General features: G+C 37.6%; 1 protein-coding gene across 3 annotated transcripts in view; it reads left to right on the top strand.

Moving 5' to 3' along the window:
- CD109 (CD109 molecule) overlaps positions 1 to 18701 on the top strand; it is a 170645-nt gene that overhangs the window by 65592 nt on the left and 86352 nt on the right. For all 3 annotated transcript variants that reach the window (XM_036766846.1, XM_036766847.1, XM_036766845.1), the window contains exon 6: positions 16545 to 16584. In XM_036766846.1, the coding sequence (XP_036622741.1) occupies positions 16545 to 16584 (40 nt within the window). The remainder of the gene's footprint in view (positions 1 to 16544; positions 16585 to 18701) is intronic.

Raw genomic sequence — 18701 nt, 5'->3', positions numbered from 1 at the left:
TCTGGTGTTTGTAATTGTAGTCCCACACTTAGGGAATATAGATAGCCATTTTAAACAACTTATATGCAAGATTTGTGTCAGAGTAGAAATGAGGAGTTTCCACATTTAAACAATAGCTTTGAATTTGGGACTCCTCTATTTTGTTCTTTTTAATAGTTATGAGGGGGTGGTAGTAGGAAATGATTTTTGATCATCCAGATTGACTCTCCTCTTCTAAATGTAAAGAGGAGATTATATGTCTAATAATAATGCACGGAAACTTAGTTTATTTGAAATATCCTCAGAGCATTGGAGTTAGAGTCAGGAGACTTGAGTTTGAATTCCATTCCAGACATTTAGTAGATGCATGCCTCTCTTAATTCCCTTATCAGTACGATGGGTTTACTAATACTTGCACTTCTTCGCTGCATTACTGTGAGACTCAAATGGAATAATAGATTTAAAGTGCTTTGTAAACTCTCAAGGCCCTTTTATTTGTCATCCGTTATCTTAATTGAGGAGTAAGGCATGGTACATGACCAATATGAAATATGATCTTAAGCATTGTGGACATTTTATATTATTTGATCGTTGTAACAAAAAAAAATTCATCACTCCTAATGCAACAAATAGCAACTACAGCTCTTGGATGGTATAGTATTCATGACCATCAGAACTAATAATATAAAATGTTCATATTTTCACAATATTATGAAATAATAATCGGCAAAATAATTTACATGCAGATTCAAATTAGTGAGAATTATAAATCCTGTGGAATGGTTACATATATTTGAATTCATACTACTTGAAGTTATAATTATATGAAATATAGTAATTAATTCTATACTAATGGAAACATGCTGTGTGTATTCAAACAATGTGACCACTTAATAGCATTTGTCATTTGTACTAATTAGGATTGAGCTATAGCATGATATGTTATAGAGACCTTTTTCTTGCTGTCATAAAATACCACTGTAACAATTCAAAAGTCAACACGTTATAGAGAGTATATGCATTAAAAAAAGACCACAACCTACCATTATAACTTAGACTTTAAAATCAAATATTGGGAAAGTACTTGTAACTTGGCAAGATTTATGGCAAATCATTAAGAAATATATGAAAAAACCACAGAGTGGTTTGGGCCAGAGTAATAACAACCACAATATAATAGAGTGGTGTTGGTTGAATAATTAGCTGTGTCACCTTTAAGTACTACTGGTGTTAGCATGGGGTTAAACATTCCTTGTAAATGTAAGATAATTTGTGTCAGATGGCCTGGCCTCAAATTTTAAAGTAGTGTTTATGATTCTAGTTGTTATTATAATGGTTGGTGGGTTTGCCTTGACTGTTGCTGATATTTCAGCAGGTAGGCTAAGAATGAATGAATGAATGAAAAAGCATTTACTAAGTACTTTCTATGTGTCAAGCCCCCAAACCCCACAAAATATTAATACAAAATTAAAGACAGTCCCTCTGCTAATGCCGCTTTCATTCTGATAGTGGAAAACAACAAATATAGTTGAGTAGTAGCCAGAGTGGAGTATTTTGGTTTGGAAAGTTCTTTGAAAAGAATCCATTCAAGAGGAAAACAAGGGAGAAGGAGGGAATAGTCGTATGCGCACACCATCATGCCCTCTCTTTTCTTTCTGGTTATTTCACTTCTCTCTGTCGCGTGGGTGGGTAGTTTCTGAGTTAGAGTGATTAGGTTGTTTGGAGGGAGGAGTAGAGATAACTGAAGGGTATAGTGCCAAGTCTGGAGTCAAGGAAACTCATTTTCCTGAGTTCAAATCCAGTCTCAGACACTTGTTAGCTGTGTGACCCTGCTCGTCACTTAACCTGATTTGTCTCAGTTTTCTCATCCATAAAATGAGCTGGAGAAGAAAATGGCAAACCACTTTAGTATCTTCACCAAGAAAATACCAAATGCGGTCACAAAGAATTGGACACTACTGAAACAAGATTGAACAACAGAAACAGCAATGATTCATTAGTAGCAGGATGAAAAAAAAATGCAAACCGTTCCTTCCAGAGTATGGGCAAAGGGCTGAGGTTATACTCAATAGCCAAGATTGTTTGTTATAACTAGATCGCCAAAATATTATTTTGTCAGATATTTGGTTGTACAAAATCCATCTTTTTCATGATTTTGAATTGTATTTTACTCAAATTTGATAGCTTAGGCACAAATTAAGTTGCATTCTTCCTTTAGTGTCTAAGAAAAATTCTAAGAAAAATCTCAACCAGCCATGTAAATACAAAGTATTGATGTTAACAAATCATTAATTTATTGAATACCTGATATCTGCTCACTAGAATCATAGAGTTAGAGCTGGAAGAGACCTTAGAGGTCATCTCATTTTATAAATGAGAAAATTGAGACCCAGAAAAGTAAAGTGAGTAACCCAAGGTTACATGACTATAGATGGCAGAGTTGATGTGAATTCAGGCAGAAGGCTCAAGACTTGGAATTCAGTACTTTACCTCCCTAGTCATTATGAGGGAATCAAGGGAAGTATAAGAAGTGACTTTGTTCAGGAGTTTTCAAACTTATTAGTTCTTTGGTGAAATTCTCAAGAGAATAAGGTAAAAACTTAGTTTCGGGTAAATTCCTTCCCTCATATTCTTGGGAATTTTTTTGTTCTTTATGCTATTGAGTAACAGAAGTTCAGAATAGACACTTTCCAAAAATGAGCGTGTATGTGTATGTCTACATATGTCTCTGTATTTTGATACTATGTCTCTTTATCCAGCCTAGGCTGAAAGTGTAACAGCTGCTTACAGACTTTATACCACTGCAGATGGTCCTGGAACTTTTATTTGCTCTATTTTGAACCTGGCGCTGATTCATTCCTCCCAAGACTCTGACTCTGTCCTGTCTACATTGCTTAGGACCAGGTGTGTGCATTTGGAGAACAAATGAGTGAATGAAAAAGCAATTGGTATTTATAGGCACTGTCTTCTTTATCTTACGTACTAGACAAGCCTTAGGGGGTTCTTATTAAAGAATACTTCCTTCTTTATCAAAGTTCCTGTAGATTTTTGGGCAGTGTATAGTCTGGTTTCATGGCCCTTCCACAGTTCTCATAATCTTATTTTAAATTTCCTATCCCATTGTCTTTTCTTCATTTCCATGGCAGGGGGCAGAAGGAAGAGAGGGAAGGAAGGAGGAGGGGAAGGGTAGGGTGGGGCGGGGGGGGGGGAGAGAGAGAGAGAGAGAGACACAGAGACAGAGACAGAGAGAGAGACAGAGAGACAGAGAAAGACAGAGGAACAGAAAATATATATTCATGGAAGTGATAGGACCTAAAAAATGCCTAGGATTGTGCATTTATCACTGTGTGACCTTAAAAAAAAGTCTGGACCTAGGATTTTATCATTGTAGGGAACTCCTATAAAAACACCTTTCACTCATGTAGATTGGTAATACTTCTGTAATTTATAGTGTTAAGAGAGTTACCTGGAGCACTGAAAAGTTAAGCTGCTTGTCCATTGTCACACAGCATGTATCAGAGGCAGGGTTTCAACCCAGGTTTTGCTGACTTCACAAAGTCTCTCTATCCACTTTGTCACATTGCCTCTCCCTGCATGCATTTGGTCTGTCAAGTATGACTTGATTGCCTTGGCAAAAAAGAAGTATTATAATCTTTAAAATTATGATGTTTTGGTGGTCCTTACTCTTAAAAATACATATGCTATCAAACCCATGTTTTGGGCCTTTCTTCTGCCCCTTCGTTTTTTTATTAAGTTCCTTTATCTTCCTAAGACAATCCTTTTGATATGACTATTATTATTATAGGGAATTTTAAGTTTATCTGAAGAAAACACATAAAAATACATCCTCTTTTGTAAGAGGAAAGTTGTCTTACTTTTTTTTAACATTTCAATGGCCCTCCAGGGGTCAGTGTAATCAAAGAAATGGCAGACATTCTAGTGCTTGGAAAGGAAACAGCAATTATTATTTAACTGAAATTGTGCAGGTTTCTCTCTCTCCCTCCCTCTCTCCCTCCCTCTCTCTCTCCCTCTCTGTCTCTGTCTCTCTCTGTCTCTCTCTCTCTGTCTCTCTCTCTCTCTCTCTCTCTCTCTCTCACACACACACACACACACACACACACACACGTTCCTCAGACTGCTTTTCAGCTACAGCTTTTTGTCGTTTGGGGTATAGAAATTATTGATTGGTCTTGCCTATTCTTGCTCAGCAATGAGGACAATATGAATTAATTTTCCTCTTTAAAATAAGTACGCACTCCATGAAAATCCTTCTCTGATGGCTCATCATTGTGTTGAGATGTCCTTGTCCTCTTAAAGAGTCTGTCAGCTCTCGTAGGTCCTATTAAACTTGAAATGTTTCTGAATGTAGTCCAGCAAAAAGCTGAGTATCTGTTGTCCGTGGGTCAGTCCAAGTTCAGATAGGTTATCACTAGAAAGTTGGCCACCAGATAAAGATCATTAGTCTCAGTAACTTGTGAAATTTGTTTAGCTAGATTCAGAAGCACGTACACTTTGCATGGGTGAAGGGAAAAAAATATGAAGTAATGACCACTTCCTATGAGTTGGGACTTAAAAAAAATTCTTTTAGGCCAAGCTTAAACGTTATCGTTATATAGCATTCAGTTTCATTTCATTTTTTTGGTTTACGTTGTTGTAGTCACTGTGTCTATTGTTCTTTTTACTTCACTCTATATCAATTCATGTAAGTCAGGTGGAAAAAGATTTTAAAGAATGCATTTTAATCATTTAATTTTCTCTTGTAGTATAGTTAATTGGTCTGTAATGATTATTGACCCCAACTAGTGAAGATGAGACATTATTTAAAAAAGTATACTGAATCATATTTTAAAATGAGTTTGATGTTGTAGGCCACCAAAGACAGGACATTCCTTTAGTCACCACTTTTTTAAAAAATAATTTTTTATTAGGAACCTAAACACAAACAAAAAAAGGACAAATTTCACATATCTCACAGAACACAAAAAAGAAGATTTTGTGTGAAAACTGTGAATCTGTATTTCATATTGCTTACTCTAAAGAAATGACAGATTTAACATATTTCTTTCAAAACTGTTCTTCTAGACCGGGGGTGGGGAAGCTGTGGCCTTGAGGTCACATGTGGCCTTCTAGGTCCTTGGGTGCAGCCTTTTGACTGAGTCCAAGTTTAATGGGGATATGTTCTGTGAAGTTTGGATTCAGTTAAAGGGCTACACTTGAGGACCTAGAAAGCCACATATGACCGTGATGCTGCAGGTTTCCCACCCCGATCTAAACTGTGATTCTTTCTGAAATTCATTCTGTTGTCTTCTGTGCATTTTTTAAAAAAATTCTAATGGCTTTCTTTTGTTTTTCTTTTGGAAGCATCACTATTACTAACCTTTCACTTCTCCTCTTCAATTAAAGAGAGGGGAGGAAAAACACATAAAAATAAGCATAGTCAAGCAACATATCCATATAGTGGCCAAATCCAAAAAATGTATGTTTTTTTCCCCTCTGAACTTTTAGTCCATCATCTCTCTCATAGAAGGAGGGCATATGTTTCCTCAAAGATCCAAAGGAGATGAGGTTGCTCATTACTTTGCTCAGAGTTCTCAAGTCTTTCAAAAATGTTCTGGTTGTAACTTGCTTCACTGGGCATCAGTTCATTCTTCTCAGGATTCTCTGACATAATTACCTTTCATGTTTATCCTGTAGGGTTTGCATTTCAGAGTTCCTACTCACTTCTAGTCTTTTCATCTGGCATGCTGAAAGTCCTCTTCCACTAAAGTCCTTTTTTACCTTTTACTCCTACCCTAGGATTATACTCAGTTTTTCAGAGTAAGTTATTCTTTGTAGCAAAATCAATTTTTTTTTTGCCTTTTGGAATATTATATTCCAAGATGTTCCCCTATTTATAGAAGAAGTTTCCAAGAGTGTGGTTATTTACTGTGGTTCCCTGGTACTTGAGCTCCCTTCACACACACACACACACACACACACACACACACACGCACGCACACCCTGAGAGAGGGAGGGAGAGAGGGAAGGGGAGAGAGAGAGAGAGAGAGAGAGAGAGAGATTGGACAAGGAAACTGGATTTTGATTATATTTGATTATGACATTCCTGGGATTTTCCATTTTTGAATATCTTTCATGAGATGATCAGTTGATCTTTCTATTTTCACTTTGCCCTCTGGTTCTAATTGAGCCGGGCAATTTTCATTTATGATTTCTTGCAATATAGTGTCCATGCCTTTAAAAAATCATGATTTTAACGGAGACTGATGATTCACATGTTACTTTGCCTTGACATGCCTCTTTTCCAGGTCACTTGCTTCTGGTAGCAGATACCTTACATTTTCTTTTACCAGCCTTTTGATTTTGTTCTAATATTTCTTGTTGTTTCACAGACCATTTTAATTTTCAGGGAACACATGGGTACCACTTTCTTTACTAAACTATTTATTCGTCTTCGGATTATTTTTTACAGAGTTTTATTTCATTTTTTAAATCTCTCAAAAATAATTTTTTTTCTTTTTAGTTTTTACCTAGAATTGTTGTAGAGCTGCTCTTTTCTTCTGGCTTGGATTTTTGAGTATCTTTGGATCTGCAATAATTCTTCAGTTCTGAGTTTTTTTTAACGTTAATTAATTTATTTTTATTGTTCAACATTCATTTCTGTAAGATTTTGAGTTTCACATTTTCTCCCCCTTCCTCTCAACCACCTTCCCCAAGACAGCATGCAGTCTGTTATAGGCTATACTTACGCATTCATATTAGACATATTTCCACATTAGTCATGATGTAAAGAAGAATTAGAACTAATGGGAGGAACCATGAGAAAGAAGAAACAAAACAAAACAACAAAAGGAGAGCGAATAGTATGCTTTCATCCTGCAATAGTTCTTTATAATGGTTGGTATCATCTTTGATTTCCTTCTCTCTCTGGGCTTTAGTTTCTGATTTGAGACTTTGGGCCAAGGCTAGGTTCCTTGTCCTGCTGTACTTTTGAATGAGGTAGTCAGCATTGTTGGCTATCAAACTCAGTCACCTGGATTCTTGTGCTGACTCACAGCTGAGGGTTTGGCACTGATTCTTGGAGATTCAGAGTGCCAAATCTTCAAGGCTCTATGTGGCATCTCAAGATAGAATGCTGCAGACACGAGTGGTCTTTGGATGTCCTGGTCTGAATGCTGCCATGGCTTTATTTTATTATTTTGTTTGCTTATTTTTTTGATAGAGGTTATATATGAGTAGTCATGCAAAACACATTTCCATATTAGTCATGTTGTAAAAGAAAACACAGATTAAAAACCCCCAAGAAAAATAAGCAAAATAAAAAGTTTGCTTTGATCTGTATTCAGACTTCATCATCTCTTTCTCTGGAGATTAGAATTTTTCATCATATGGCCTTCAGAATTGTCTTGGATCATTGTATTGCTAGCAATAGCTGTCACAGTTGATGGTCATATGATATTGCTGTTATCATGTACATTGTTCTCCTGGTCCTGCTCATTTCACTTTGTATCAGTTCATGTAAGTCTTTCCAGGTTTTTCTGAGAGCATCCTGCTCCTCCTTTCTTATAGCATAATAGTATTCCATCACAACCATATACAACAACTTGTTCAGCCATCCCCCAATTGATGGACGTCCCCTCAATTTCCAATTCTTTGCTACCACTAAAAGAGCTGCCATGACTTTTACTACACTGTTTGATACGCTCCAGGTTAGTCCCAAGGTCCAACCCTGGGATTTCCAACCATGTTGGGACTTTGGAAAATAGCTCCTCTTGATAACCAGACTATAGAATGAGGCAACCATTTTTTCTCTACTTCTCATTTAATTTGTGACCAAGTCTGTTATTTATTGAACAGTCAAAGGCTGCAACAGTCAGGGCCTGCTTAGGATATCAAAGACTCATCTCATCTAGCATGGACTTTACTTTGTTTGGAATTTTTCACATTACCACTAGCTTTCCTAATGTCTGTCATGCATTTGAAGTGGCCTAGATCAGGGCTGGGGAACCTGTGGCCTCGAGGTCATATGTGGTGCTCTAGGTCCTCAAGTGCTGTGCTTTGACTGAATCCAAACTTCACAGAACAAATCCCCTTAAAAAAAGGATTTATTTTATAAAACTTGGACTCAAAAGGCTGCATCCAAGGGCCTAGAAGGTGATGTGTGGCCTCAAGGCCACAGGTTCCCCACCCCTGCCTAAGAGCTTAAGTGCCAACCAGGTGTTAGATATTTTTGTTTTTGTCAATATAGGTAAAATCCCACTTGAGCACACACACACACACACACACACACACACACACGCACACATACACACACGTATATATGTATATATGCAATTTCCATATTAAGAACATGTATTTCAAATTCCAACCAGCGTTCTATTTCTTTTAAGCAATGTTCATTTTAACTAAATTTAGACAAATTTGGCTGGGGACTTGGAATTTATTATAGTAGAAGTTGACTTTTATTTCTTATCTCAATTAAAAAAAATTTTGGTCTGCTGTAGTGTCCTTCTGAATATGAAATTTACTGTTTTGTTGATACTTACAGATAGTGAAGTATCATTTGCTTCTTAAATAAGATCTGTACACATTTCTGAATCGTGAATTCTTTTCTAGGTCATTGAAAGGATTTCTAGGACTTCTCTGTTTAATTGCTACCCAGTTATTTTTAGAGTCTGCCCTAGGACTGTACCAGAATTTGGTTCTCTGGGTATGGAATGCAAAATAGCAGCTCTTAATGAGTAAAGGCATGGTGACTACTCCCATGAATGATCTATGCAATTTGTCTCAAGGAGTAATAATTTACTATCTTATTTTATTCATCAGCAGCCTACATTAATTTACTCCTTTTACTCTGGTTTGCTTGTTTAATAACCTAGTTGTACTATTGAAATCTATTTTATCTTGAATTAATTATGCTAGAAAGATTTAATTAGACGTGTACCCAGGCTTCTTGTTAATTTTTATAGTCTTCCAGACTCCTTCCCTTCACATATGTTTTCTGTTACCTCACCTATACAAAATTACTGTTAGGTTTGTTTGTTAGGAGTGTTTATTTTTGAAAGGACAAACCTTTTGTTGAGATGATCCTTGGTAATTTCAGAGCTCTATGAGGAGCATCTGGTGAACATTGTGGAGTATGATGACAGCACTAACTTAAAACACAGTGCCACTTGTGACAAGTCAAAAAACACTGACATTCTCTGTAGCATGTAGTTGTAATTTCCAAAATACTTTGGTCAAGATCCTGCTTAAAAGGAGGTTGCTGCCCTGGTAAAGGTCTCAAGGTCTGATTTTCATGTACTGTAAGAGTAAAGGGGCTGGGTGATGTTCATGTGATTTTGAAAGTTATAACCATTGGACTTGGCATGTAGTTGGATGGACAACTCATAGAGCTGGTCTATCAGTACCTATATCTCAGACAGCGACATGGAAACTGGATTTTGATTATGAAATTCCTGAGATTCTTCCTTTTTTGATTTTTTTCATGAGATGATCAGTTGATATTACTATTTTTAAAAACTGAATGGGGGAAGGGAATGGTCTGGTTTACCCCTGGGAAATTTCAAAGTGCTTTTAATGGCCTCTTTTACCATGTTACACACAAAATAAATGACAAGAAATCTGGACAAGTGAAGGAACGAATGAGAACGTATCCATTATCACATACTGTGTGCAAAACACTGTGACAGGTATTGAGTATACAGAAGGAAAATCAAGACAGTCCCTGCATCCAAGTAACACACATTCTGGTAAGGGGAGACAGTGTAGTATGCTTTAGCTGAAGGACAGATGAAAAGTTCTCATGATCCAAAACAGATGCTAATTTACCTTCTCTAAAGTCTTTTGCATTAATAAAACCATATCCATTTCTGGTGGCAAACTATCCATGCCAAAGATTTTGATAGTGAGAACTTTTTTCCTGGGTCATCAGATCTTGTGGCTACTAAGGAAGCAGGGGTCATATAATACATGTAGGGGCTGTTGCCAGATCACATCTCAGGGATTGCTTCTTTGGATGATAACTATGGAGGCTGGGCTGATGGTTGGGCTCATGGTCTGTATTACTGCTGTTCTTAGGATTCTTGGGCTCACTTACTCACCAGAGGCATCTGGTTAGTGGTTGGTATTGACTATGTCCAGTTTATCCTTAAAAAGCCTTTTTGTATATGATTTGTTTGCCTGTTGTCTCCCCTATTTGACACTGAGTTTCTTGAGAGCAGGGACTGTCTTCGACAAGCTTTCTTTGGTTCCCCAGCTCTTAGCATCCTTCTTGGAAAATAGTTGTTGTTGTTGGTCCTTTGTTCTCAAAGAGGACAAATGACATCATGAGGGTGATGTCTTGACTTGTGAGTGAGTTGGATTTAAGTGAAGTAGAGCTGTGCAAAGTCAGTTTCTCCTCCTAAGTCATTGAAGTCCAGTGGTAAGACAAAAGTTGGGATGACTAGCAATGGCCCAGTATGCAGTGGATGCCCTTGGCCATTCTCATTTAAGGTCTTTCCCAGGTCTCAGTTTTCCTGAGGCAACACCCATTAAATGGCTAAGGGCTAGGTAGGAATTGAGGCAAAAGATAGCCCAATTTACTATCACAAAACTATCAGTCTGGGAGAGGAAGGCCTTTAGAGTCAGCAAACTTTAGGTTCTTAATAAATGTTCATTAATTGATTGACCATAAGACAATTTACCTGACCCCAGGGAATTTAGTTTAGGAGGTAAGGTATACACACAGGAAAAGGTAGCCAAGAGAAAAATGTCAACTGTGTGGTACGGACAGCTTATAGAAGTTTGGAGGAAGGAGTCATCACTGGTGGCTGATTTGGTTCAGGAAAACTTTGTTATTTTCATTTGCCAGGGAAAGTTTCCTGAATCTCCTCCTGTTTGAATGATATTGAGAGAGCCTGGTTAGCAGGAGTAGGGAGGGCATTTCATATCTAGGAGGAGAACACTCAAGAGAAAATCTTCATGTAACAGCATCTTGTTTGGACTTGAGGTAGAGAGAGGAAGCTCATGCTGACAGGGAGCTTTCCTAGATAGAATTTATTAATGTTAAAGTAAACGAAGTTGGAAGGAAATGTGGCAGCCTGTGATGTCTGCAAACCAAAACATGCCACAGGACATATAAGATTGATCCAGAAGCTGGCTAGCTCTGCCAGACTGACCTTAGTGGCGCCTGAGCACTTTGGTTAAGACAACGGTCCATCAATAAGCATCTATTAAGCACCCACCATGTGTTAGTCATTGTGCTGAGTCCTGGAGATATTAATACAAAGAAAAAATAAAGGTAGCCTTTGCTCTCAGGGAGAGTACATTCTAATGGGGGAAGACAGTACATAAAAGGGAAACTGAAAAGGAGGGGTAAGTTGAGGGAAACTGGGGAGGAAAGGAGGTACTTGTATAGGAGCATGGTGGTGAAGTCCAGAAAATAAGGGGTGTCTGGTTTAGGCCCTCCTCAGAATGGAGGGAGATATTCACCATTGGGGGAAGGGACTCATGGGGTAGAGGTGAAGGCAGCAGAGGCATGGTGATAAAGTCCAGAAAATGAGGAGGGTGGGTCTGGACCCTTGCTCAAAATGGAGGTTCCCTGAATAATTCACCAATAGGAGAAGGGGCTGAAGAGCTGGAGGGTAGAGGCTGGTCTGTTTTTATACTCAGGAAAGCAAAGGTAGTTAATGTTCTTTCCAGATGTTCCAATCTAGGGAAGGAACCTTTATATACAATAACCGTGAGTAAACTAGATAAAGATATCACAGGGATTGGTGCAATTCCTTTTGGAAATCTTGAGAGATTTGTAGGATTATAGATTTGGACTTGAAAGGGACTTTTATAGAAGAAGAAACTGAGGCTTATAGAGGCTGACAAGATAGCACAGGTACTAAGGGGCAGAGCCAGAATTCTAACTCAAGTCCTTTGACTCCAGATCCAACACTCTGCAGTGCACCTTGCTCTCTCTGTTGGGATGGGGCTCAAACCCAGTTCGCCCCTGACTCTAAGCCTGAGAGGATCTTTCAGTTATACTGTGCTTCCTGTATTCTTCATGTAAACCCTATGTAGGACATTTCTTCATGACAAATTGGGAGAGATGGAAATCAACATGTCACAATTTATAACAGAGATTTCTAGAACCCTCAGAGGAGGGTATTTGGACACTAGATATCTGAAGCATGTGTCGATGAGGTATAATTTGGTTTATTCTACAATACTGGAAAAGTTTTCAGACCCAAGCAGTAGACTTGTAGTTCATCTGATGTTCTTGTCTATGTGTTCCTCTTTGCTCACTGGGAAGGAACTTGGTTTGAGGAGAGTATCTTACTTCATTGGCTTAAAGGGCCCTGAATAAAAGACCGAGTAAAAAGAAGAGAAAAAGCATACAGGTTGGGTAGTATCATTGAGCAGTGATTTGTATGTGCCTGTGTGAGGGGCTGTTCTGAAGGGGAAGACTATCTCCCTTACTTTCCTATCCCTTTACATGTGGCTTGAAGAAACTGTAGCACGCACAACAGCCACATGCCAATAAAACTCTTTCCTCAGATGCACTAAACCAGATTGAGGGAAACCAATGGGCCTCAAACCCATTGATGAGCTAGGGAAATGTCTGCCTCAAGCATGTGAAGACTTCCCCCAGCAGAATGGGCAGATGAGAACAATTTGTTCCAAAGACCACGAAGGTGACTAAAGTAGGCTCTGTGGAGTGCTTAGAGCTTGGTTAGACGTTGAAGACACCAACGGTATCCACTGCCTCCCAGGCCATTGCCAGTCATCCTGACTTTTGTTTTGCCATTGGACTTTGGTGACTCCGGAAGAGAGAGCTAGACTGACAACTCTGTGCAACTCTGCCTCACTTAAATCCAATTCAAAAGCAAGTCAAGATATTACCCCAGGATGTCATTAGTCCTCTTCAAAAATGAAGGATGAACAACAACATGTAGGGGTGTATACACACACATACACACAGACACACAGACACACAGACACACACACACAACTTTCTTGGAAGAGAACACTATGGAAGTTGTTGGTACCAAAGTCTTTAGTAACTTTATTCATCGGAATTTCTTTCTTCTTCAGAGTGACCCAAGACATATTTTTCTTTCTTTAGACAAGGCTTTGGCTGTTTAAAAAACGCAACTGCTTTGTAAGCCAAAGACCGTGTATATTACCAAGCAGGTTGTCTTCCAGAAATCTGTAAGTTAGTTCTTTGGAATTCTGAACACATGCTCCCATTGAAGCAACAAATAGTGTCTGGGTCCCCATGTTTGTCTGTTTCATCTATCATGGTCATGAGACTTAGAGCCAGAAGTCCAACCCCCTCATTTTAGAAATGGGAAAGCACAGGGTCAGAGAGGTGACAGGCTTGTCTGGTGTCACACAAGTCATAAGTAGCAGAGGCAGGATTTGAATCCAAGGTCGGCTGACTTCAGACTAAGTGGTTTTTTTTCCCCTACTGCATCACACTGCTTTCCACTTATAACTGGTATTAATTAATTACCACTCAGTAGAGTTCACATTGGTTAAATAAACAACCCCACTCATGTAACTACTTAATTCTGTTTTTCATTTTTTTAAACTTTTTTTAAAAAACTCTGGAAACAATATTTCAGCCTCTTCAGGAGTTGAAAAAGTGGAAAGGGGTTGCACTGTATCTATATAAACCTTCTCCTATTCCCCCACTCCCTTTTAATGGTTAGGTGGTGTATCATGTTCCTGAAGAATTCATTACAATTAGATACTCCCTTGGATTGGGTAGCTTCATGGTGAATTTCTTTTTTTTTTTTAACAGGAATACAATAAATAAAATAATAATAGTATAATAGTATATATGTAATAGTATAATAATAAATATAATAATAATAAATAATAAAATAGAGTTTTATTAATTCACATATTTTCAATTTGTGCTCTGGGTGTAGCATCCTTGTTAGAGGAGTAGTGGGTTTTAGATAATGTGTCTTTTGCCTCTGCCCTCTTCATCAGACCTGCTGCTATTATAGACACTCTCACGTTGGAGCGATTGCCCAAGGGACAAAAGGATAAGTAATTTTATAGAGAAATTATTTACTGGCTAATATAGGTTGGCATGACTTTTCTGTTTCCATTTGTGGAACTGCTGGGAAAACTTCTGGGAAAACTTAGGTGAGATGGGCTTACGATTAGTCAAAAGCCTGGAGTGAGTGTGCTTTAGGAAAGTTTTCCCAAGAATGTACTTCCCTCACAGAACAGTGACCATATTGGGTAATGACAGAGGCCAACCACTGCTTCTGATTTCTATGTGTTACTGTCTGGTAGGAGAGGTAAGCCTGAAAGGAAATGTGTTTGCTTAGATTAGAAAATAAGCTGTCCAAAGGTTTTAAGCCTTCAGTTTAGCTTCTCCGGTGGCTGGCAGCTTGAATATGCAATAACACAAAATGTATTTTGAAGCAGGTAAAGTTTGTCTAGAGACATTGTTTAATAAAACACAATCCATAACTTTTGCAAAAAGTCTAATGACTAGATATTGATACTTTGAGCCCTTTAGCTAGGACATTTACCTCTTAGTAAAACTTTGAAGTGAAAGGTTATTAATAGCTTGAGGTGTGTGCGTGCGTGTGTGTGTGCGTGTGTGTGTGTGTGTGTGTGTGTGTGTGTGTGTGTGTGTGTGGTTATGCTTATTTGCTTGCTTAATAAGCTTGGTGGCACTTACAGCTATTCCTTATTTCCTCTTTTTTCCCCTTTGCCTTGTCCTTTGCTCAAGAATAAAATGTGGTTTTTTTTAGCCTTTTTGGGAATTTTCATGTATTAAGGCTAGACTGATTGTTGACTATGTGAATACTACTGAGTAGTATTGGTTTTGAGTAAATTGAAACTATAGTAGTCCCAGTATGCCATCCTGAGTAGGGCAATACTAAGGTTCCTTAGTATTGAGGACTAAGTTTTATTTTTCTCTTTCTCAAAATGCTTCGCACAATAAGCTGTGCATACAGATACCTTTGTCTGCTCAGTACTGCCTTCCTTCTTCCCAACCAAACATTCTGTTGAAATGCAAACCTGGAGGTGAGCTTATCTGTCCAATGACTTAGAATAATTTGCTATACAAAATCTTGTTAGACTTTGATTTTCACTCACTTAATACTAGTAGTGAATTGCTGTGTGTGAAGGATAGGCGCAATTAGGCCATTGATGATTCCTTATAATCAATGCCATGCTTCGTTTCATCCTTGTATTTTTTACCCCATAGAGCTTGGAATATAATAATGGTTTGTGTACAGTAGATACTTAACAAATATTTTAATTTGTCAAGGTCCGTTGTAGAAGGAATTGCTGTATCAAGTGAAAAGATGAACTAGGTCACTACTACCTAAGGTGTCTTTTGATCGATATTTTATAATTTCTTCATACAGAAAAACAAAAAGATCTAAGCGCTTTTCCCAGTGTATGAATCTACTCTCAGTGTTCAGTAACTGCTTATGGATTGTGTGAGGCAGGCAAAGGAATGGACTAGATGCGACTTGTGTTTCCTTTCAGTTCTGTGATTCTTTAATAACCAAATGGGAAAGTAGTGAGGCACAGCGGAAGAAATACTGAATTTAGAGCCAGAGATCTCATCTGTTGTCATTTGTTTAGTCGTGTCTTACTCTCCATGACCCTATTTGGAGTTTTCTTGGCAAAGATCCCAAAGTGGTTTGCCATTTCTCCAGCTCATTTTACAGATGAGGAAACTGAGGCAAACAGGATTTAAGTGACTTGCCCAGGGTCACACAGCTAAGAAGTATTAGAGGCTGGATTTGAATTTAAGAAGACGAGGCTTCCTGACCGCAGTCCAGTGCTCTATTCACTGTGCCACCAGGAGCTGAGTTCAAATTTCAGTTCTGCATAAAGTTATATGAAGGATCAATAAACGTACTTTGGAAGACATTTACTAATATTAGAATCTACATTGCCTTTTTGATATTGAGAATCACAGTCCGAGAATCAGAGTTTGATTTCTGATTAGCCAAGTTTCTTAACCTTAAAATGAGGGAACTACTTCAAATGTTAGATATATGAACTTAAGTGACCGTTTACCATAACTGCCAGTTACAAGGGTTATATAATTTTTCTTATGGGTCATTCTGGAAAGCAATTCAAGGAATTAGGACAATGATAATCTTATATACTTGAATTTAAGAAAAATTTATATCCTCACTTTGTTATTTTTTGCATCCAGTGACTAAAACAGATGTAGCATGAAGTTTCATGGAAGATATTTCTGAATCATAGAATCTTAGAACTAAGAAAAATCTTAGCTAATTTTGCATCTCAGAGAGTTTAAGTAATTTGCTTAAAGTCAAACAGTTAATTAGTATCAGAGAACTTTTTTATGCAAGAATACTGTGTTTTGTAGGACTCAAGAGTCATATTACTTAATGAATTAACAAAATATTACATTTGCAGTTTTTTGATTAACAAAACATGGAAACTCCAAAAAGCAAAATATTTTGTCCACTAATAAGTTGTTATTTCTTTGCAATTTTCAGGATGTCATCATATAGACAAATAACTAAAGTAACTTATCAAGAACTTATTATGTTTCTTTTGTGTTTTTTAAAAAATAGGGTCAGACGTATTACCAGTCATTCCAAGTTTTAGAATATGGTAAGTGTTGATCAGTTTCACTTTAAAGGAAAAAAAATGTTAATTTCTTCAGAAATAAAGATAACAGAAGTAATCATGTTATAGTGTGTACTATATTTGTGTATAGTGTATATGTGTTGTATATTATTTTATTCTGTATTTCACATAAAAATAATAGATTTCAAATTTATCTTATTCTAGACATATATATTTGTATACATATATCCTTTAATAACATTTATTTAATAATATGTACATATATCCTTTAATAATATTTTCTCAAGAATGTTCACTCAAAATAAGTAAACACTATAGTGTTTATTTATCCAATAAGCATTTCTTAAGCACCCTAGCCTCAAGGAACTTAATTTTTGGAATAAACACCATAAACACACAAGATAAAATTTACAACAAAGTAAACATAAATAATTTTTTGGAGAAGCATTTCATCATCCTTTTCTTGCCTTTCTGAGCAATGAAATGTAACAAAGTAGAGAAAGTATAAACAGTTTAATAGAAACAACATCTAGTAATTTAGATGATCCAGAGACATCTCAAACTCAGAATGTCTAAAATGAACTCATTATCTTTCCCACCAAAATCACCTCTCTTCTAAACTTAGCTATTTCTGTTGAAATCTTCCAGTCTTCTGTTTCATAACTTTGATGGGATTACTCAATTTCCCTCATTCTATCTATCCAATATGATGCAGTCTTGCCAATTTTATCTCCACTTTCATTTGCAACACAATTCATTGTTCTCATGAATATCTCTCGTTTGACTTGTTCTCTCTACTCACAAGTCACTATCTTAGTTTGGGGCCTTAAATTATTGATAGCTCTGCTTTTACTAAAGTCCATCTTTGATGCTGTTGCCTGGGTGATTTTCTTCTGAAGATCTGACCACATCACTACCCTACTCAATAAACTCTCCAGTGACTCCCTATTGCCTCAAGGATAAAATATTATCTTTTTTGTTAGTTTTTAAAAGATTGTTATAACCGGGCTGAAACCTATCTTTCCAACTTTATTGTGTACATTGCACTCTCTTGCTTTCTGAGATTTAGACAAACCTGCCTTCTTTGTGTTTTTCATACATGCCAGTCCATCTGCCACCCCAGTGCCTTTGCTCTGGCCATTCCTTACTAGACTAAATTGCTTCCTTACCTCTGTCACAGAGAATCTTTCTCTTTATTCTAGATTCTGTTCAAGTACCACCTCCTACATGCCACATTTACTGATCTCCCCAATGGCTAGTGTTGTCCCCCCACAAATATCTTGTATTTACCTACTGTAAGCTCCCTTTGAGAGTAAAGATTATTCCATTCTTTGCTTCTGTATACCTAGCACCTAGCACAGTACCTGGCACATAGCAGATGTATCATAAATGCTTGTTGACTGATTGGTTAGAATTTTCTGTAATAGAAGGGGGCCATCGAGGTACTGAGGCCCAGGGGATTAGGTATTACATCACCCAGACACACTTTGCTTGACTTAGCTGAATTTTTTTCCTTTAGTTGCTGCAATGACAGTCATGCAAGTGGGGCGGGGGAAGGTGAATTAATTGTTATATTGGTGGTAGAAGGGGTCAAGAATAGGGTAGTGGTCAGATGGAAAGAAAACCATTAATTACAAATTTTTGATCTGTATCTTTTGTGATTATTTCTTATTCGAACAATAGAAGTTGCTGAGAGGGGAGGTTGTTTGTGTCATTATTTGGGATCTTGAGCATTCTATATTCTCATGACTATTTGTATGGTAAGTCCAAGTCCCAGAATGGGGGTTGGCAACCTTTCAAAAGGAAAGCTTCCCCCTTCCTGTTTGAAGGGTCTGTTATTGGAGAGGGTGAGGCTGGGGAGTGATAGGCAAGGCTGGGATGCTGATGTGAGCCAGAGGTAAGGTCAACGAAGTCAAGTTCTCCTTATTGGTTTGTAACTCAAGAGTGTGCTAAATATTCTAACTCTTGAGGCTTCAGAGAATCTTGATGGTAATGAGGAATAGTGCATGATGACAGCTGGCTTGCATGTTTGGAATGACAGATGGTCCTCATCCCTTGCATACGTAATATTAACGCATATGATAGAATGGAGCTCCTTCAGGGCAGGGGTTGCTTCATTTTTGTCTTGTATTTCCACTATT

Source organism: Trichosurus vulpecula, chromosome 7 (genome assembly GCF_011100635.1).
Source record: "Trichosurus vulpecula isolate mTriVul1 chromosome 7, mTriVul1.pri, whole genome shotgun sequence".
NCBI classification, from domain to species: domain Eukaryota; kingdom Metazoa; phylum Chordata; class Mammalia; order Diprotodontia; family Phalangeridae; genus Trichosurus; species Trichosurus vulpecula.
This window is presented reverse-complemented; position numbering and strand designations above follow the sequence as displayed.